The sequence below is a fragment of the Pristis pectinata genome, chromosome 22, assembly GCF_009764475.1.
Source record: "Pristis pectinata isolate sPriPec2 chromosome 22, sPriPec2.1.pri, whole genome shotgun sequence".
NCBI classification, from domain to species: domain Eukaryota; kingdom Metazoa; phylum Chordata; class Chondrichthyes; order Rhinopristiformes; family Pristidae; genus Pristis; species Pristis pectinata.
Genome location: NC_067426.1, coordinates 21,455,894 through 21,477,922, shown reverse-complemented (window position 1 = coordinate 21,477,922; position 22,029 = coordinate 21,455,894). Strand labels below are relative to the sequence as shown.

Here is a 22,029-nt window from a genome sequence, read left to right as displayed (position 1 = left end):
CTTGAAGATAATGGTGGTTGTTCCTTTTCACGCTTACATAAATGAGATGGGGTTAAAAGGAACAAATTCTCAGAGACTGTGTTCTATTTCAGTTTAATCTGAATTCTGTAATGAATAGTGAGGCTACTTTCCATTAGTGAATGTCTGTGTGGTAGATTACTGAATCTGGATTAAACCTAAAAACAGATTTGGCAGGTGGAATTTAAATTTACATAATCAATTGTGCTCAGTATTTGAGGATATACAGTATCTGTCATCAGATTTAAGGTGATTTATCTTTTTTCTCTTTATTCCTTCACAATGTTCCATTGTGCATTAATATTGCTCTCTGGGCTGGTTATTGACTGCTTTTACCCTTTGGCTGCTGACAAACTGAGTTCATCAAAAGTTTATGCTCAAATTGTTTTACACAGTCAAATCCAGATGGGATGCTTGTGTCCCTTTCTCAATAGCCCTTGCATAAAAGACTGAAGCCTAGTTTATTTTAAATACACAGATAGTTGCAGTGTTCCCAAAATATAATCACAGGAGGGGAGCCAGTCTATATCCCCTGGTGGACCAAATAAGCAACTAACTCTACAGTTCGCATACATTCCATTTGCATGACAGATAACAGTCGGCTGTCCTAAACTCTTGATTTGTTTTAATGAATCTGACTAGGATCCAGGCTTCCATAACTTTGTTTCACCATCATGTTAAGAAAACAAAATGAAAATTAGCAATCTCTGGCACTGGGGATCTTGTATCAGGGTTACCAATTTCTCATTTTAAGAAATTTACTTTGATGCCTTCAGGCCTTTTCGATTGACATCATACGGCACAAGGATTCTATAGATGAGTTGATAAACACGCAAGATGAAATTCTTAGTACCTGTGGAGATGAACAAAAGACCGCACTGCAGGTATTATTTTTGTATTTCTGAAGTATTCTACTATGACTCTAGAGTGGGTATTGCAAACTAAATAAATATATAAGCTCAATGGGTGGTCTTGGAAATTGTGAGTTTGTGTATTTTCCATCTGTAAAATTATTATTTGCAGACCATAATAAAAAAAACTCAATAAATGGAAATATTAACATTGAGGAAAGATTTGTCATGGTTCTGATGTGGATATTTTGCTGTTAAGTTATAACACAAATCTAATTATTTCTCAGTCTGATACTTTTATCATGAATTTAATGACAATGCCAAGTTTCAAATGCATATGTCCATGCACTCTTACTCATAGGAGAAGATGAACTTATTGCAGCAGCAATATGAGATGGTCAGTCAGATGAACACCGAAAGGTACTCGCAATTGGAGAGGGCTCAAGTCTTGATTAACCAGTTTTGGGAAACCTATGAAGAGCTATGTCCATGGCTTGATGAGACCAGATCTCTGATAATGCAGCTCCCACCACCAGCTGTTGACCATGAGATCTTGAAACAACAACAAGAAGAAATGAGGGTAAGAACAACATAGGTTAGACTGTTCATTTAAAGACCTGTTGTGTATGCATATTCTGGTATGGATCAGCTACCCAGGTTCTCTTTTGCCACCAGTAGACCATGTGGGATTGAGAAAATGGCAAAAGGTGAGGGGGTCTAAGTTTGTTGTTTGTACTTGTCTATTGTATATGCTGTTCTTTTTAACCAATAAAGCGGAAGACTGAAATAATATTTTGGAAGAGGTATAACATTTTTGGTTATGAAGTTGTAATTTCTGGCTCATTAATCAAGTTTATGTTGTACAAAATATGAGTAACATGCTACATCATGTTTGTATAAAATTACAAAAAAAGGATTTTGTGCTCTCAACAGGCATCTATACTTGAAGCTGGTCCATGGTGGAGCATAGCAATGTTGTAGTCATGTTCTGACCCAAATTCCCTTTGGTTGTGGCAGATATTGAGAGTGCCAGACAGCCAAACTTGTCCTTTAGTCCTTTTTTCTTATAACGATAATCTTAGATCAGAATGTATTGCTTCCGGAATCAGATGCTTCCAGAACTTAAGACCTATACATTATTTTACAACAGCAACTGCGTGAATCAATCTCTGAGCACAAGCCTCACATTGATAAGCTAATGAAGATTGGGCCTCAGTTGATGGTATTGAATCCAGATGAAGGCAGAATGGTTCATGAGAAACATACCACGGCTGAAGCACTCTATGCTAAAATAAAACACGATGCACGAGAGAGAGCTTTGGCATTGGATGAAGCAATTTCACAGTCTGCTCAGGTACTTTCTACTAAAGATTGCTGCATATAATTGAGTTTTTAATGGTTGTTTGTCAGAAAGGAATCTTGTGTTAGTTTCCCATTGCTGCCACAACCTACTATAATTTCTGCTGCCCATAATTATAGGTATATCATGTTCAACATCAGTGGTCTTTAAAAATGAGAGGTGCATTCTAGAGCCTTTGCTCCTTTGTGATTGATTTTAGAACCATCACAGTAATTAAATAACAGGAGCAGATGAGCAGTGAATGACAAACTCACCAGGCAGCATGCTTGAAGTATTTGGAATTATCGACCAAATATATAAAAAAAAGTCAATTTCCTTTGCAAGCCCCATCATACTTTCCTATACTGCGATTGGGAATCCATTTGCTTTCCTTCAGTTGAAGATATCTTTATATAATTTTCAAATAGCTATTGATATTTGCTTAATCCTTCCATCAATGGAGTATTTAATAAAGTTACCCATAGTTTGACATGTTGTTCTATCTAGTTATTAATGCTGTGAAAGCAAAATTGAGGAAGCAAGCCAATCCAGTAGAATAAAAAGCACACTGTGGCATCCTACTTTCTAGATGTACAGAAGCACTACGACATAACATTAGTCATGTTTGTAAATTGTATTCATTCCATGTTTGTCCTGTTTAAGACACTCCCGTATGTTATCCCTTCACAGTTTTCTCATACTAACATGTCATTTGTTTTCCATTCCGCCCACCTCGTGGAATTAAATATTTATTTGCCGACACGTCCTGCTACGTTGTGTTTAATTGTTGTGTTCATCACATCCACTCATTAGTTTGCTGAGGTAAGCAGAACTCCTTGCACACTCGCTACTGCTGCACATAAGGGTTGCTTTCTTGTTCTATTTTCTATTTGGGTATATCATTCGCTAAAGCTGGTTGCCGAATAGCTTTGCTGGAAATAAAGAACAAAGCCTGCATGTGTTTATAGATTCATTTATTCTAAGTAAGTTACTTATTATTTAACAAATAATTTTGGATTCAACTTTGCTAAATTTTACCAAATAATGGGCTGCTTCGGACTGTAGGATTTGAGCTATTTCTTCTGTAGCACTGAACTCAAGAAGAGGCATTCTTGTTAAAATGAATTTCCATCATTTTTAATACTCAGTAATTCTTTGTCATTATCCAGACTATTTTTGTATTTATAATTCTGTTGGAGTGCCCAGATTAGGTGGAAATGCCTCTCATAACAACACTTTGGATGGGTTTGAGTCCAACTTCAAAAAAAAAAGCTATCTGTGGAATAGAATAAAGATTTCATTTTCACTTCTCGTGCTTGTTGACTTTTGAGATGTGATTGCTTAATTATTGTTGGTTCTGGGCTCTTATCTGTTTCTAACTTCATTAAGATCTACTCAGACTGATTTAGATTGGGACCTCCTTAGTGATATGAGAAAGTCCAGTTTTCTCCCAAACATATGGATTTAATTTGAATCTGGATCTCGGGGTGAAAGAAAACATTTCAAGGCTGAGTTATTATAAACACTGACATTTTTTTCCTGAGCTAAATTTTTGTTCAAAATAGTATATGCATTTAAAAGTCCTTTCATGGCTCCCTTATTACCTGTGATTGAAAATGGTCTAACTTGGGTCAACTAAGGTGTATCAATTGCTTGTCCTGCTGCTCTTACAATATGAATATACAGAAAAGATCTCTTAAAATGACAAGCAACATATGAGATTCAATTCCCTAGTTTTAATTTTGTGGAATGTTTTGGTGTTAAGCAAAAGAAAATTTAGCACTTGTCTTTCTTAATCGAATCGATTTATTTAGTTTTTGACTGGTCAATCAAACACAAGGTCTTGTTGAATTAGCCTTGTGCAGAAAAGGTGGATTATAATGTCTTTCAATTAGTTTTTTATTATGATCTCAAAACAGATTTTATATGAATTCTCTGTAGGCCCAGGCTTTGCAGATAACAATATGCGAGCCACATAGCACTGACTAATGATAAGGTATTGCAGATCTTCTGAGGGCAACTTGCTGGCTACAGGTGACTCCAACATCAACAGCAAAGTCCAGTGGAATCTCCCAAGCATAAATCCGTCTCATGGGAAGGCCTGCAGAACAAGCCCTTCCTATGAAAAATCTGTGGAATAAAAAACATTGATAACTGGCTAAACCATGGCCTTGTATGTTTCTGAATGTAAGCATTCACAAACATTCCAAAGCTATTCATTTTCTTAGTCATTTGAAAATTAATGAAAATGTTAAAGGAATCTAAAGAGTTAACTTCACTTAAGCAGTTTAAAAACAATTAATTGAACTAAAACGATTCAAAGATTATAAATGAAGTAAGACTTAGTCCCTTGCAGCTATTCATCTCTTTTCAAATAAAAGCAGAGGCTGTTCTTGCAGTGGGTCAGGGGTCAAGCCACAGAGAATAGTTTTAGATTCCCTGATGAATAAGTGCCAGTAAGTTCAGCATTTCTGCATTCATGTGTGTATATCGCAAATCCTAAACTTGCTGCAACTTATGTGGGGAAAATCTTGCAGAATGGCCAGAACTTACCTGCACAATCTGCTTGTGTATTTTTCTGAAAATGCACTGTAAAATGAGATTGTTTAATGCTTAATTAGAAATTAGACCTTTCAAAATAAATGGGAATTCTGAGAAAATCCTAAGGCAAAACCAACAACTTGTGTTTTTGGTTTGTTTAGTTTCATGATAAGATTGATCCAATGCTAGAGTCTCTGGAACACATTGCTGACCGGATGCGGATGCCTCCTTCAATACCAGCTGAGGTTGAAAAGATCCGAGAGCACATCAACGAGAATAAAAATATTGCAATGGAGCTTGAAAAACTCCAGCCATCTTTTGAAGCTCTTAAACGTCGTGGTGAGGAATTGATCGGTCGGTCATCTGGAGCAGAAGAGGATCCTGCAGCCAAAGGTATTGAATTTTGCATTCGTTTCCAGATGTGTATATAAATTAGAAGTCTATTCGCTATTGTTAAGGCTGCTCTTACTCCGTGCATCACTGACCTGATGAAGATAAATGACCCAACTTCTAGATTTCAAATTAACAGTTTATAATGTTCTTGGGAATATTGGGTCAAAATTCCTCAATCTGTTCTGCATATGTTAAAGCCAAAGTAAAAAGTACCTTAACATCTTTTTCCTTAAGACCCAAGTTTCCAAACAGTCTGGTTCCAGTGGAGGCTGACTCCAATGAGTGTGAACAGAATTTGGAATCAGAATTAGAAGCAATAACTTGGGTCTTCATAATTTTTAGCTGAAGGAAATGTCAATATATTCAATTCTGGATATCAGGTAAAGAGGCTAACCACTTAGTGGAGGTGATGGTGAAGTAATTTGGCTGTCATTGGCATACATGTTGAAATTGACATTGTGTTCAAATAATATTGGGAAGGGGCATGTGAAAGAGAAACAGGATGGGACTAAGAATAGATCCATTGGCGACCCCAGGGATATTGCAAATGTGGAAAGGCAAGTCTTTGCAAGTGATTCACTAAATACAGCTGGAGTGGAACCAAACAAGTCCCACCCAGGGTTCCTACACCCCATTTGTACGCGCGGGGCCCCAGTTCCCACGTCCCCTTTGTACGCACCAGGGCCACAGTTCCCGCGCTTCCTTTAAGCTCATCGGGTTCGCTGGGAAACTTTTTATGCTACTGCATAACAACCTCCTTTTAAATTAAAAGTGTGTTGGAGTATCAATTGAAATAACATCCAATGGTTGAGAAAATCTGCCAGTTCAGGAGCACCAAATTTCCTAGTGTGGCAGATTTAACAGAGCTTTACTTACAACATTTGTGTTTTGTTCTCATTCAGTTGATGAGTGACCCAATTTTGGGTGGGGTACTGCAAAATCAGCATTAGCAAACAATTCCCAGTTGTTCTATATAACATTTTAAAAACTGCCAATGCTAGAAATCCAAAATAAAAGTAGAAAATGCTGGAAACACTCAGCAGATCAGGCAGCACCTGTGGAAAGAGAAACAGACCTAATGTTTACAGATGCTGCCTTATCTGCTGACTGTTTCCAGCATTTTCTATTTTTATCTCAGTTGTTAGATAATAGTTTTTTTTTAAGTTTGGTTGTGTTTAATGCAGTTACCCCTGGGAGCAGAAATGCCATCTTAAAAATGTTAACTATTTTGTTTTTCCCATTTATAACACATCAGCTATTCAGGACAAGTTGGACCAGATGGTATTTTACTGGGAAGATATCAAAGCTCGTGGTGAAGAGAGGGATATTAAGCTTCTCGATGTACTTGACCTCGCTGAAAAGTTCTGGTACGATATGGCTGCCCTGATGACTACCATTAAGGACACACAGGAAATAGTGCGAGACCTGGAGAGTCCCGGTATTGATCCTTCAATCATTAAACAACAGCAGGAGGCTGCAGAGGTATGGATATGGTTCTCGCACAGAAAACATTACAATTTTGATATATGAACCATGACTAATACTAAGCATGTTCCAACTATTTACTTACTGTACTTGTCTTGTTTATATCACATAAACCAATTGATTTTCTGAAACATTGAATAGTAGTGTGCTTAACACAGTGAATTGTTAATGATTTTGTGAATATTTGTTGATATCAGACAATTAAAGAGGAGACAGATGGACTTCACGAGGAACTGGAATTTGTGCGAATCTTGGGAGCAGACCTCATCTTTGCCTGTGGGGAATTAGAAAAACCTGAAGTGAAAAAAAGTATAGATGAGGTAAAATATTAATAGAAATAATAAATAAGTAATAATGTATGGTATTAAATGTGCTGAAACTTGTTTAAAACCAGGTTAAGGAAGGACAAAAGTATATCAGCTCATTATTTCAACAATTGAATAGTTAAATTAATTTTCCATTGTAAACAGTGAATCCTAATATAACATAAGATCATAATAAAAGAATCAGGAGTAGGCTATTCTGCCCTTTCTGCCTGCTCTGTCATTTGATAAGGTCACAGTTGATTATTTTTAATCCGTGTCACTTTCTTGAACCAAACATAGATCTCTTTTGTCCCTTAATATCAAAAAATGTGTTGATTTGTCATGAGCATAGGCAGTGATTGATCCTCCACAGCCCTCTTAGGAAGTGAATTCCAAAGATTCCCACCCTCTGGGTTAAGAAATTTCATCTTGGATCTTTATTTTGGTACTGTTAACCTCTGGCTCTAAACGCCCCAACCAGGGAACAATGCAAAGTCCTGTCAGGATTTTACATGCTTTAATGAGATCTCTTATTCTTTTAAGCATAAGAGAACAGGCCTAAACTTGCCATCCCAAGAATCAATCTGGTGAATCTTCACTGCACTATCTTTATCATAGGTATATCTTTCTTTGGGTAGGAACATCAGACCTTCATCCAGTATTCCAGATATGTTTTCACCAGAGCTCTATATAGTTGGAGCGCAACTCAAGTTCTCTTACAGAAGTACTAGTGAAGACACCATAATATGTTACGCAATACATTGTATGTTTGTGTTCAGCTCCGTTCTGCTGATATCTTTTTCATTAATACTAGAATACTTAATTAAATTGACATTGTGTCTTCGATCTTCTATAATATGTGAAAACTCTGTTTAAAATATTTTTTTGGCAAAAACGCAACACATTTGAAAAATCAATATGCTGCTTCCTGTTTTATCAAAAATCCATTTTAAGTGAAGTTTGAGATATGGACTGGATGTTGTAATGTACACAATAGCAGTCCAAATGAAATAGGGTTATATTTAAGTGTAATGAATCACTAAATCTCAGCTGAGAGTTCTCAATTTATTAACTGTTAGACCACTAGGATGAAATTTGTACAAAGTATGATAAAATCAATGCATTGCTACCAGGTTTTGAATGCGTTATGGGGAAAACGTCAATGAGGCATAAGTGAGTTTGATTGAATATGGGAAATATTTATACTACAGGTAGCTTTTAGAGAGTGTTACACATCCTTATCTTCATAGGCTGACAACTGACAGATCTCTTCGCTCTTCTGGTTCTGGCCTCTTTAAATTTTAAATTTTCCTTCCAAAATGTCATTGTCCCAACTCTGTCTCATCCATTAATAAGGTCCTTAAAAGCTTGCTCTTTGACCAAGATTTTGGTCATCTGGTTGAATATCTTTTTACATGAATCAGATTCATGCACATTGGAATATTTTGCTGCATTAAAAGCACCATAAGTGTTACCATTCTTATGGATTATTTGATTGTGTATCTAGCTCAATCATACATGGGATAACCTGAACAAAACCTGGAAGGAGCGAATGGACAAACTGGAAGAAGCCATGCAAGCAGCTGTCCAATACCAAGATGCATTGCAAGTAAGGAATGCTTTGCATAAAATCTGTTTATTTGCAAATATGGCATTATCATTCCTAATCTGCTTATTGTGACTTTTTAGGCAATGTTTGACTGGCTGGATAACACGGTAATAAAACTGGGTGAGATGTCTCCAGTTGGCACAGATATCAGCACTGTCAAGCAACAAATAAATGAAATGAAGGTGGGTAAATCTTGCAAGAGGAGTATACTGAACCCAAATCTTTAGAAAAGCAGCATGGAAAGATAAAATGATAGTAATTCTCTACTTCTGTTTTTTCTGTAATTTTTTTTCAACCATTTCTTAATAGTTTCCATTTAAAATGAAAACTCCATTAATGTATTTATTATGTCTACCAAATATCACTTGTTAAATGATTCAATTGATTTAGCAGTGAACAGCTGAACCCACAAAGTGCCAGGTTTGTGCTGATTTTGGCCAACTTAGGAAGTAGCAGTGTCATGATTATTGGTCCTGCACCCATTGTGTTCGGTGCTGGGACCTTTGTTGTTCATTATTTATATAAATGATTTGGATGTGAATGTACAAGGCATGGTTAGTAAGTTTGTGGGAGTTACTAAAATGGTTGGTATCATAGACAGTGAAGAAAGTTATCACAAATTACAGGGGGATCTTGATCAGCTAAGTAAGTGGGCCAAGGATTGGCAAATGGCTTTGGTAAGTGTAACCTGTTGCATTTTGGGAATTCAAACCAGGATAGGACTTGAACAGTGAATCGACGTGCCCTAGGGAGTGTTGTGGGACCTAGGAGTACAAATACATAGTTCACTGAAAGCCGAAGAACTGGTAGACAGGGTGGTGAAGAAGGCATTTGGCATGCTGGCCTTCATCAGTCAGGTTATTGAGTGTAGGAGTCAGGACATTATGTTGCAGTTGTACAAGACGTTGGTGAGTCCGCACTTGAAGAATTGTGTATAGTTTTGGTTACCCTGTTACAGGAAAGACATCATTTAAACTGGGAAGAGTGCAGAGAAGATTTACAAGGATGCTGCGGATCTCAAGGGACTGAGTTATCGGGAGAGGTTGGGCAGGCTAGGATTTTATTCCTTGAAACGTAGGAGATTGAAGGGTAATCTTATAGAGGTGTGTAAAATCACGAGGGGCATAGGGTGAATACACAGTCTTTTTCTCATTGAAGGGGAACTAAAAACTAGAGGGCATAAGTGTAGGGTGAGAGGTGAAAGATTTAAAAGGGGCCTGACGGGCAACTCCCTCATGCAGAGGGTGTTGGGATTAAGGAGTGAGCTGCCAAAGAAAGTGGTTGAGGCAGCTTCACTAACAACATTTAAAACACTTTTGGCGGGTAAATGGATAGGAAGGGTTTAGGGGGATGTGGGCCAGACATGGGCAAATGGGACTGGCTTGATCAGCACCTTGGTTGGCAAGGACGAGTTGGGCCAAAGGGCCTGTTTCCATGCAATATTGCTCGATGATTCTCAGAAAATGCCAAGGCTTCCAGCAAGTACAGAATCAAGCTCACAAGGCCAGTTCCTTCATTTCAATAGCATGTGATAAATCTGTCTGAGCTAGCATGGACAGTATGGTATCATGCCTTTAAGGCTTTGTTCAGGTTACCATAGGGGTGACCAACTTCTTTCATAGCAACATGTGAACAGCTTAAGAAAGAATAAGGGGAAATATTGGTGGAAAAAAGTAGGAAGGAAAAACTATCTGTCATTTGATCATGATTTAAAATTTGTTATACTCTTCATTGCATAAAATTGATTTACCCTTCTGGATGACTTGTAACGTTCCCACTATGTCTACATGCCACAGGAATTTAAAATGGAGGTGTACCAGCAGCAAATAGAGATGGAAAAACTTAACCACCAGGGGGAGCTCCTACTAAAGAGAGCCTCAGATGAGACTGATCAAGACATAATTCAACAGCCACTCAATGAGCTCCAGCATCTCTGGGAAGATCTGGGAGAGAAGATTATTAACAGACAGGTACAAGAGGGCATGGTATAACCAAATCCCCAGCCGCTGTTTCTCGCATATTAAAAATCAACATGCATTGCCAACGTACGAGCCACAAACTCCTACAAAACTGTGGTATCTTACATTGCACTGTGTTGCATGAGATCTAAATGGGTTTTAATTGTACACGAATCAATAATTATTGTTTAGCAAATTTTCTGACCCTAAAAGAACCGATTTTTTTTTTTGTTTAGATGTACATTGTAGTTCCCTTAAGTGCTTCCGATTACAAGATTTCAAAATAAATTTTCTTTCTTAAAAAGGTAATTTAAAAATTAAGCTTTCTGCTTTCTAGCATGCAGTTTATGAGAATTTTAACTTGATTGGCACTTGAATCATCTTAGTAAGAATATAGCTGCTGAAAGCCAGGGATCCCTTTGAACTGACGCTTGGAAACGAGGAAGTTCTCAGCACAAAGGTGGATAGATCTTTGTGAAGAACTTTGAGATCAGTGAATCTATTGCTTCATTGCTGATTTCAAATTCTGGTCCGATATGCCTACAAATGCAAAAGGGAAGTATATGAGCTGCTCTTCGGCAACTATTATTCTCATTCAGTGCAATTAGTAGAAAGTGAGCACAGTCAAATGTCAATGCCAGGCTGTCACTTCTCAGTCACTGTGATTGGTGCCATAAATATTGGCCCATGCCCTGTTACTGTAAAATATATTGGTTTGACTAACAAGCATAATGACCTTCAAAATATGTTTGAGTAATCAGTACTCAATAGATTTTTTTTCTACTTTGATAAATACTTCATAGGCCCAATCTGAACACAGTATTTTGGAAGATATTTCTGAGAAAATGATATAATATTTGTTCTGCCCATTTGTGTGTTCTGAACGATTATGAATTTACTTTTTCTCCACAGCACAAGGTGGAGGGTGCACTGTTGGCACTGGGTCAGTTTCAACATGCATTGGCTGAACTTATGACCTGGTTGAATCATACAGAGGAGCTTCTGGATGGACAAAGACCAATCACTGGAGACCCAAAGGCCATAGAAATTGAACTGGCAAAGCATCACGTAATTGCAAAATTATATATTCATTACACCAAGTGAATTAACTGCTTGCAAAATGGTCATGATATTATCACAGTATATAACCAATACAAATTTATTAGCTGATATCATTAAATCAAGAAAGCACGTTAGTTTTTATCTGTGTTTTATATCCTTCATAGAGCTGTAAAAGCTCAGCCTAGCCGTCATGTCCACTCCTCTGTCACTCAGTGAGTAGCAAGACAGTACAGGTGATCTTGTACAGTGTCAAAATTACTAAAGGCCAAATTCTTCCTTTTCAGAGATTTTAAGAGATGAACTAAAGAGAAGGGAAGAGCCCAGGATGGCTGAAGATCCATTTGCTTATAAAGGGGTTGAGGAATTGGGAGGGTATTCCAAAATTCAGATTAAGAAGATGATTGAGGGAGGTTCTGCATAAGTCAACAAAGCCAATAATGCTGAATATAGCTTCTTTTAAGGCTGAATTGTGTGGCTTTTTTTTAAGCAATGTGTTGGAGGATGAGAAGTTAACAGTGAAAGATGATGGTTCGACTTAGATTTGATTTGATAGAGATGGCAGTGTTCTACCCAAGGTGGAATGCTGGGCGATGAGAGGAGACTAGTTATCAGATGGTCCCTCTACCTTTTCTCATTAGAGGTACTGAAGATCTGTTATTTATTTGATAAAGCGAGTCTTACTTTAAGTATGTCTGTTAAGAGCTAGCTAAATTGGACAGGAAAATTTTAATAACTGGAACTTCAATATATCCATAGGTCCTGAAAAATGATGTCCTTGCACATAAATCTACAGTTGACACTGTTAATAAAGCTGGGAATGAACTTCTGGAATCAAGTGCAGGGGAGGATGCCAATAACCTAAAGCATCGACTAGACACGCTAAATCAGAGTTGGCAGTCTCTGCTTAGGAAAACTGAAGGGAGGGAGCAGCAACTGGAGGCTGCCCTGCAGCAGGTAAGCAATGAGGGAAAGATGTGGGGATGGAGCCAGTGAGGGGGAGAATGCTGGAGGATGGAGGTAGGGTCTTAAACATGACAAGTTCAGACTTGGCATTGCTTATGATGTTGTTTTATAATTGGGTAATAAAGAACATATTTTAATTCTCAAACTGAATTTAATCAATAGATAATGTGAGACAAATTTCATGCTGATAAAATAAACATTGACAACCTTTGTTAATCATTATATTTTTCTGAATGGTGCCTCTTATTTCATAGGCTGAAGGATTTCATGGAGAGATTGAGGACTTTTTGCAGTGGCTGAGTCGGGTTGAGAATCAATTGGCAATTTCAAAGTCCACTGGAGGTTTACCTGAGACGGCTCGAGAACAACTCAATGCACACTTGGTAATGACTTTACCTTATGGCTTGATAATCAAAACATTTAACACAGTGGCATTCCTTTAAGTTTTAATGTGACAGAATTTAATTAGACTTTCTCACTTAAGGCATCCAAATGTAATCTGAAAGAGTTTCAATGCTGTCAAGTTGTTTTGAGTAAGTCATGGCATTTTATATATGCTGTGTTTCCTATCTAAATTCAAGCTGAAGTGCCATTCTAATAAACTTTGGTGCATTCTTTGTAATTCCCATTTACAGTCGGGAAGATGACTAAATGAAGGCAGTAAAGAGGATGGAGCATAGGAGCAGAATTAGGCTATTTAGCCTTTTCAGTCTGTTCTGTCAGATTGTGAAATTAAGACTCGTCTATGGCAGAACACAATCTTTTCCCCTTATTCCTTTGGTTAACAAAATTGTATCAGTCTAGTGTCAATTGTGGAAGAGTGTTCCAAATTTCTAGCACCATTTGTATGTGCAAAATGTTATCTTTCTTTACTCCTGAAAGACCAGACTTTTGCAAGGGTCAAATAATGTAATTCTGATTTATACCTACCATTTAAGGTGCTATTTCTTAAGCAGAATTCAAACCAACACTTGCAAAGGTCTCAATGAAGCACTTGTAAATAGTGCCAATTGATTTCTTCTGCCCCTTTTATTCTGGTAACTTTCCAAGAAATCATGTTGTAATCATGTTGTTCCCTCGTAGCATAGTGTGCTTATTAGTATTTTACAAGTTGTATTGAGTTCCCATTCAAGATCCAAAAAACACAAGGCCTCGTCCATATAACAAAGTCAAAAGATTGTAAATTTATACCAAATTAATGCACAATGTTTTTTGGGTTGAAGTTGTGTTGTGTAATATTAATCTGTTCATGCCTTTGTATGAAATGTATCCCCTGTTTTACTTAAATGGATGATTATCTGCATCTGCACTTTCTCTTAGGCATTTGAATATTTACATTTTCAGTGAGTTTGAAGTGCAAATTATGAAAAGTGAATACCAAAAAAATGCATTTGTTGGAAATCTGAAACAAAAACAAAATGCTGGAAAATCTCAGCAGGTCAGGCAGCATCTGCAGAAGGCAAAAACAGTCAATGTTTCAGGCCTGCAACCCTCTATCAGAATTCTGACAAAGTCAATTCTGTAAATGCTGCCTGACTTGACGAGTTTTTCCAGCGCTTTCTGTTTTCCTATACATCTTTTCCATACATTAAAACTTTGTACAGAAAAACACCAATTCATGATACTAAAATAAAAACAGAAAATGCTGAAGACACTCAGCAAGTCAGGCAGCATCCATGGAGAGGGAAGTGGAATTAATGGTTCAAGTTTTTATTTCAGATTTCCAGCATCTGCAGTGCTTTGATTTTCTTTCCTGATACCAGTTAATTATGGAAAATCCAACAAAAAACTGCAGATGCTGGAAAAGTGAAGTCAAAGCAGAAAATGCAGGAGACACTCAGCAAGTCAGGCAGCTTCCATGGCAAGAGAAGCAGAGTTAATATTCTGGCAAAGGGTCTCCAACCTGAAATTGGTCAGTTACATATGTGTACCAATGCACTCTGCTCTAAATAAACTACACAGTCTTTTCACAAAGTACACATATGCACATGGTCCTTTCTGCAATAAATATTAAAATAAACGAGGTAAAGCCTTGAGTGGGGGAACTATTTGCTGATTACACTAAAAGGAGTAACATTTTAGCTGCCAAAAATTCACAAAGATTCCTCTTTATTTTAGGACTTATATGGGGAATTCCGTGCTAATGAGGAGACGTACAAGAATTTGCACGATAAAGGTCGGCTGTTGCTGAGTAGCCGTGATGATGCTACAGGATCCAATGTTGAACAGTGTGTGGCATTATTGGAACAGAAATGGCAATTGATGAGCACAAAGATGGAGGAAAGAAAGGTAAGAGAACCAGCAACATGAGCAATGTCAATATTTTTTTCTAACAAAAAAAAAGCCTCCATAGTTTCAACCTGGAGTCTGAAGTCTTTGCAATAAAGAAAGAAACTCTGTTCACTCTTGGTGTGCTTATTGTTTCTCTGTAATCCTCGTTTTTACTGAACTTGTGCTATTTTTCCTGTTCAGACCAAGCTGGAAGAGGCTCTCAATCTCGCAACTGAATTTCAGAATTCTTTACAAGATTTCATTAACTGGCTTACACAGGCAGAGCAGAGCCTGAACATCGCAGCTCCTCCTAGTCTTATACTCGATACAGTCCTTTTCCAGATAGATGAACACAAGGTACTAAAGTTCTGCACCAGATTTTGTGTGAAGGTAGCTTGTGCTGACAAACAGACCTCTGGAGTATTGAGGATGGTTAAAGGAATTACCTCACTTAAGGAACTAAGGGATAGCAAGGCTTGTTCATCTCAATTCCTTGGATGGTAATGTGTTGGCTGCACTAATATTGGGGACTGTTACTGACTTAATAATGCAGATGAGAATATTGTGAGTAGTAAAGGGGTGACACCTTGGTGTAAAGATGATGATAACTTGACTGCCTTGAAAATGGGGATGAGAACGAGTTGGCAGCCTGGAAGCAGGTGACTGCTTTGATACAGGGAATAGGGGTAGAGCAGTTCCTAGATAATGGGTCTGGGGTGCCTGCTCAAAACCAGGCTTGGTAATGGAATGATTCCTCACAGCTGGATGTGGGTGTGGGGTAATTTTTCAATGCTGGGGATGAGTGCTGTGTGACACGTCGGTGTTGGGAATGCATACATGGTTTATTCAAAGCTAAGGGTCCTGACAGGGGCAACAGCCTCCAGTGGCAATTGGGTGACTCCTTGATACTAGGTACAGCATCGGAATGACCATCCTCCCCAGCAGGTCTGGAAGATTGTAGCAATTCAGAACACTAAAGGTAGATTAACAATCAGAAAATATGTAATTTCATCATGGCCTTCCAAGATGTCTTAGCAGTTAGTAGTTTGTAAAAAAAAAATAGATGGCTGCAATACAGGCAAGTAGATAAACACACACACACCTTGGAATTTTTGTGAAGAACTTCACTTACATTTAAAAATATAATTCTTTCATAAAAATAACATCCATTAAGCAAAGTCCTGGCCAAGAAAAACTTGATTCTTTAATTTTCAATCTCAGCTGTATATTCTGAAAACAATGAGAATATAAAACAGTGGTGTCTTTTCCACAGTGAGAAACATGCAAATGTTATACAGCAGTACTGATGGATCACATGCAGAGTGCCTCCTATCTAAGCTGTAATGAGGCCCTGAGAATGGAAAGAACAAAAGGGCAAAGCTGTAGAGATTTGTTTTAATTTATCAGTTCTTGTTTAGCTAATACCTGCTACTATTTTCCAGATTTTTGCCAACGAAGTAAATTCTCATCGGGATCAAATCATTGACCTGGATAAAACTGGAAATCAGCTAAAGTTTCTCAGCCAGAAACAAGATGTGGTCCTAATAAAGAATCTTCTGTTTAGTGTGCAATCACGCTGGGAGAAAGTGGTACAACGCTCTGTTGAGAGAGGAAGGGCACTTGATGAGGCCAGGAAGCGTGCAAAGCAGGTATACAAAATCAAAGTTAATATCAAAGAGACTGGATTTTTACTTTGACATTTACCAAAAGTACACCTGGGGAGATTTGTTGCTTAACTACTTAAAGACAAAGACGGAAGAGTTAACATTTCTATGTAATCAATGCATACAAACAGACACGGCAATGGCTGCCTTGTTTGCTAAATTCAATGTGGTCAGACACTGTGGAGGACGATGCATGACAACATGTAACTTTGGGCCATAGCTGCAAAATGGGGTAGTGTGAAAGTAAATTTTGGCTGCACTAGTCTTTGTACTGTTTAAAATTTGCAAAACTGATAAGATGATAAGCTGGTCTTGAGAAATTGTTCTTCACTTCCACTGGTGTAGTAGATTGCTCCAAGATAGGGTTCTAAGATGAGAAATGAACAGCAGATGGATTCAACATGTTGTCTGTAAAGGTGGGTCATGTTCAGCATGAATGTTTTCAGTCAGTTTGCTGGTCTCTAACTGGCAGCCCATATCTGGGGAGTGATGTTAGCAATTAAGACAGCTGAGGTAGAAGAGTTGAATAGAAAAAGTTACTGCAATCATCTGGGCATTCATGGGAAAACATGATAACCAGTGCTACCAGATGCCTGATATTTCGCTACTTAGTTTGAAAAGGCAAGGGGTGAAGGTCTGAAATGTTTTTGCCTTGACTTCCCACATTGACTCAGGCTAACTCAGTACTCTCCAAAATCCTAATGTGCACACAGCTCTGGGACAATGAAACTTCCTGGTTTCATTGAAGCTGCCCACGTAATAGAAACATTATAAATTATTGTAATGCCTACCAAAATGTTTTAAAAGATCCACAAATTATTTTTCTTTTTTTTATCATGTTTACTATTTGAATCTATTTAATTTTGATTTTAAGTCTCAGTATTTCTCCCGTTATCTTTACATTGTGCTTATTCAGCCCAACACTCTGTTTAATTATTATGTTGTCTTAAACATAAGTTCAGATCCAGAGTGTGACTTGTCACTTTACTGCACTATTCAAAAACACTACATCAAAAACAGAGAGAATTTGGAACATCAAATTGGTTGGCGTTAATCCATGTATTCCACAGGCAGAAACAAATGATCTCATCTGTGTGTCTACAAGGTTAACATAACAAAACATTTGAAACTTTGTTAGTTTAGTAATTCTATAAAGTGTTTTTAAAGGTTTCTGAAAAGCAGTGTAATTCACTTAAATATTTTATTCATGTTCTTTTAGCCCATTTCACAAATTTTGTGGTTGAAATAGAAATGTTTTCCTTCCGTCTCTTGGCTAAAATCTTTATTTAATTCCTTTGGGTTGTGAACAATATTTTCAGTCATGATCAACAGTCTTTTGTTCCAGTATAGCTTAAATGGTTTCTCAGCAATTCTTCCAAACTAGGAAGAAGCAAAAACGGTCATTTTCAAAAAATGTTGTTGTGGCCCCCAATATCATATACTCTAAGAATAGCTCTCATTCAAAGTAGAAACCACAATGAAACAGAATTGTATTTGAAGATGTAGAATTATAATAAAGGAAAACATATGATAATGATGTTGTGACTAGAAATTAGTCTGAAGGTGTGCAAGAGAGTCAGTTTCTTGGAAGCATTGAACTTTTGTTCATGTGTTACAATGCACTGGATTCGGTAAAGGTGCTGTGAACGGCATCTGACGAGGGTAGAGTGCTTCTTTGTACTGAGGTGCGTTTATTTTGGTTAATTATCACTTTTGTGTTACATGTATAATGTAATTCATACATTGAACATACCTACCTGTAGATTCAAAATATATCCGCATCCAACCCCATCAATTGGTACCCACTTCAGATGCAATTCACAATGACTGTTCCCCATCCAGTATCCCGGCCTTCCACATTCCTTTTGTTTTGGTTTTATTCATTTTGAGGATTTTGGCATCACTGGCAAGGCCAGCATTTACTGCCCATCCCAAACTGTCCTTGAGAAAGTGGTGGTGAGCTGCCACCTCAAACTGCAGCAGTCTTTTGGTGTAGGTACTCTGAGTGAATTTCAGGACTTGGACCCAGTGACAATAAAGGATCAGAGATGCATTTCCAAAACAGAATGGTGTGCAACTTGGAGGAGACCTTTCAAATGGTGGTGTTCACATGTAACTGGTGCCCTCATCTCTTTTAGCGGTTGAGGTCGTGGGTTTGGAAATTGCTGTCAGAGTAGCCTGGGCAAGTAACATTGTACGTGGTGTACATTGCAGACACTGTGCGTCAGTGGGAGAGAGAATGAATGTTGATGGAGTGCCAAGCATGCAGGCTGCTTTGTCTTGGATAATATCAATATTCTTGAGACTCTTGGCACTGCACTCATCCAGGCAACTCTCCCAGTTTAGATCAACACACTACTCTATTTGAAGTAGCACTCTTCTTTATCCCTGTTCATTTCAATTATGGCACGTTTCTCTCATCCATATCCTCTCTCAGATAATGTAATTTTGTACCTCAGAATACAGTGTCTCCCAAGTCTTACTGTAAATTGCTTCCAGACCTGCATGCAACAAAGTAAAAAATTTTAAACGACTTTAAAAATAATTGCAGTCATGAATCTTCAGTGAATTTCCAAGGACAGAGATGCTAAGGTGGACACTAACCAAGCAGTACCAGGCATTATTTCATTGCAGAGCTTAGGAAAGAAGGCTTGACCTGCATTTATTTTTGTTAACAAACACTTTTTCTACAATCCTAGCTTTTTGTATAATAGGTTGACAGTTGGATATATTTGAAAGCATTTCTCTCATCTATCCACTGTGTATTTCTGTCTGAAAATCATGAAAAATTATCATGTTAACAGAAGCTCTATATCCTTTTATGCCCTGCCTATTCAACTGTCTGTCTAAATGCCTCTTAACCACAGTGATTGTATCTGTTTCCACCACCTCCCTTGGCAGCGTGTCCCAGATATCAACCACTCTAAGTTTTTGAAAAAAAACTTTCCCCTCAGATTCCCTTTAAAACTCCTTCTTCTCACCTTAAACCTATGACCTCTTGCTTTTGATACCCATATCATGGGAAAAAGATTCTATCTACTCTCTCTTACACTTTTATATACCTCTATCAGTTCACCCCTTGGCCTCCTTCACTCCAAGGAAAACAAACCCAGCCTTTCCACTCTCTGCACTTTTGCTACTTTTAAGGAGTTGGAGCTGATCTGAGAATTCCTGGAAACTCTTCGCAAGCCTATGGTCAGGATAGCAAGTGTGGTGAGCAGGGTGAGGAGACAGAAGTAGACCAGCAAGGCAACCTGTATGTTAATCCTTATTGACTTCCCATATTGTCTTTCCTAAACAGAGAGAGAACTTCAGTAATCCAATCAGTAGCACTCCATGTGCTCACAGAAATATTCCTGACAATTTTTCCTCCCTCTCTCTGTTACCGTGGTGAAGACGGGAAAAGATTGTTTTCTAGAATGCTAGAATCCACATTCCACAATCATAAAATTATGATTTCCAATGTGGAGTCCTTGCTTAAAACAACTTGTTTGCAGTTTATTTTGTTAACACTTAATAGTTTGGAATATTACCATGATTTTCAAACACTGAAACACTGAAGATAATTTGTTTGAATATATTTATATTTCTTTACTCGATCTGAACTGAAAAAAAGCAAGTAAGTGCAAAAGTTAAGGAATTTTTCGCCAGTTTTATCCTGCCTCTAGTTTTTGAAATATTTGCTAACTCCATGAGATCGGACTGTCAACCCATTTTAATGGTGCAAGTATTTTGTGATGATGCAACTAAGTGGGTCCTATTGCAGATTCTCACCTGAAATGTACATCTGATTTTGATCCAAGTGAGTTTAGTTCAGAATATTTTGTTTTAATCCCAGTTCTATGAAGCCTGGAAAAAGTTGATTGACTGGCTGGAGGAAGCGGAAAACAATCTGGATACTGACCTTGAAATCTCCAATGATCCAGATAAAATCAAACTGCAGCTTACAAAGCACAAGGTAAGAAATCTGTTGTTCCATAAGATCAGATTGAATTTGTTTAAGAATCAAAGTACAACCTCCTTCAGTATTCCCAGCTCTGGTGAGAAGGATGCTTTTTATTGGTGCCCTTTCCCATAGACAGCTTCAGCTCATGAATGTTATTAAAGTGACCATTTTTCTTGTCTAATCTGAGGTGAAAGCTTCTGCATCATGGCGACCAATGCAACAGAATCCAATCCTGCAGTTTGATGTCCAAATGTTTCCACTTTGGATGAGTTGCTGACTAACAAGGAGTTGCAGGAACCCTTGCTAATTTAATTTTTTTTTGCCATTTCCTGAAGAATGTTGAGGTCCTTTGACATTATGAACTCGGTTCCACTTGAGATTGTCTAATTGAGCTCATACTAAAGAGTCTCTTGGTTTTGTGTGTTTTGGTACCACAGCAACCAATGCAGAAAACTAGTATCAACTCGAATAACAAAAGCGAAATTTGAAATGGGAGCAGAAGAGAAGAGCATCCTTTATGTATCAATACCTACCAACATCATCTCAGGCAAAGCCTCGGAATAGAGGATGACTTGCTTCTACTTGGATTTTGTGGGTTCTGGGGTGAATGATGAAGCCATTATGGAGAACCATGGGCTCTTCCACAAATTGTGCAGAGGGTGTCTATGGAGGTGGATGGGTGGATAGTGCGTGAGGTGGTTTTTCCTTCTGTCATTTATGCGGGGCTCCAGACCCTCAGTACCATCCCAAATGCTCCTTCTTTGCTTTGAACAGTCATGGGCCAGGAATCCAAAGAGTTGCTGGGATACTGCATTTTCTCAAGGAGGCTTTGAACACATCCTTGAATCTTTTCCTCTCTCTCCCTGGTAATTCTTCCTAAGATGGAGCTTGGTATCAAGTGTTTATTTTGTCGGTCTAATGTCAGGATTACAGTTGACCCGGCTATCCAGTGGAGCCATCTGAATGTAATTTGAGGTTCAGTGCTGGGGAGGTTGGCCAAAGAGAGGACACGAACATTAGTTTGCTCATCATTCTGGTGAATTTGGAGGATTTTGCAGAGGCGGCATTGATGGTATCTTTCCAGTGTCTTGAGGTGCCTGCTGAAGGTAATCCAGATGCCAGAGCACCTCGGAATACAGGGATCACTGCTGCCTGGTAGGCCTTGAATTTTGTGCTCGTTCTGAGGTTTTTACGCATCTTTTCCTATTGACCAAAGGCTGTGCTGGCACATTGAAAGTGGTGTTGAATCTCACCATTGATATCTGCCTTCACTGAGAGGTAACACCCAAGAGATGAGGATGTTCCATGATTTCCAGAGCCTCACCGTGAACCTTAATTATTGGTGGTAGTATTGTGTAGCGGGGGGCCAGTTTGGTAGAGGACTTCTGTCTTGCAGATGTTGAATGAGGCCAACTTCTTGTATGCCTCAGTGAACAAGTCTGCATGTAGCAAAACCCTGCCCCTTTGGTATAAACTAAATTCTGTTTTTCATTTTCATTTTGAAATCATCTGAAAATAACACTAATGCAACTAAGAGGTTAAAATCATCCAGCAGGTATACTTACACTAGCTTTTTTTTCACTCCAGCTTGCCAGAGTTAAATTGTTAGGATTGCTGTCAATGC

At 38.1% G+C, this 22,029-nt stretch overlaps 1 protein-coding gene across 20 annotated transcripts in view; it reads left to right on the top strand.

Annotated features, from left to right (window-relative positions):
• The window catches only part of macf1a (microtubule actin crosslinking factor 1a), a 426,068-nt gene that overhangs the window by 364,115 nt on the left and 39,924 nt on the right, over nt 1-22,029 (top strand). For all 20 annotated transcript variants that reach the window (XM_052036540.1, XM_052036543.1, XM_052036536.1 and 17 more), the window contains 16 exons: nt 795-902; nt 1,231-1,449; nt 2,020-2,223; nt 4,911-5,142; nt 6,398-6,624; nt 6,825-6,947; nt 8,440-8,541; nt 8,622-8,723; nt 10,338-10,511; nt 11,412-11,567; nt 12,318-12,515; nt 12,779-12,907; nt 14,643-14,813; nt 14,997-15,152; nt 16,238-16,444; nt 20,298-20,417. In XM_052036540.1, the coding sequence (XP_051892500.1) occupies nt 795-902; nt 1,231-1,449; nt 2,020-2,223; nt 4,911-5,142; nt 6,398-6,624; nt 6,825-6,947; nt 8,440-8,541; nt 8,622-8,723; nt 10,338-10,511; nt 11,412-11,567; nt 12,318-12,515; nt 12,779-12,907; nt 14,643-14,813; nt 14,997-15,152; nt 16,238-16,444; nt 20,298-20,417 (2,628 nt within the window). The remainder of the gene's footprint in view (nt 1-794; nt 903-1,230; nt 1,450-2,019; nt 2,224-4,910; nt 5,143-6,397; nt 6,625-6,824; nt 6,948-8,439; nt 8,542-8,621; nt 8,724-10,337; nt 10,512-11,411; nt 11,568-12,317; nt 12,516-12,778; nt 12,908-14,642; nt 14,814-14,996; nt 15,153-16,237; nt 16,445-20,297; nt 20,418-22,029) is intronic.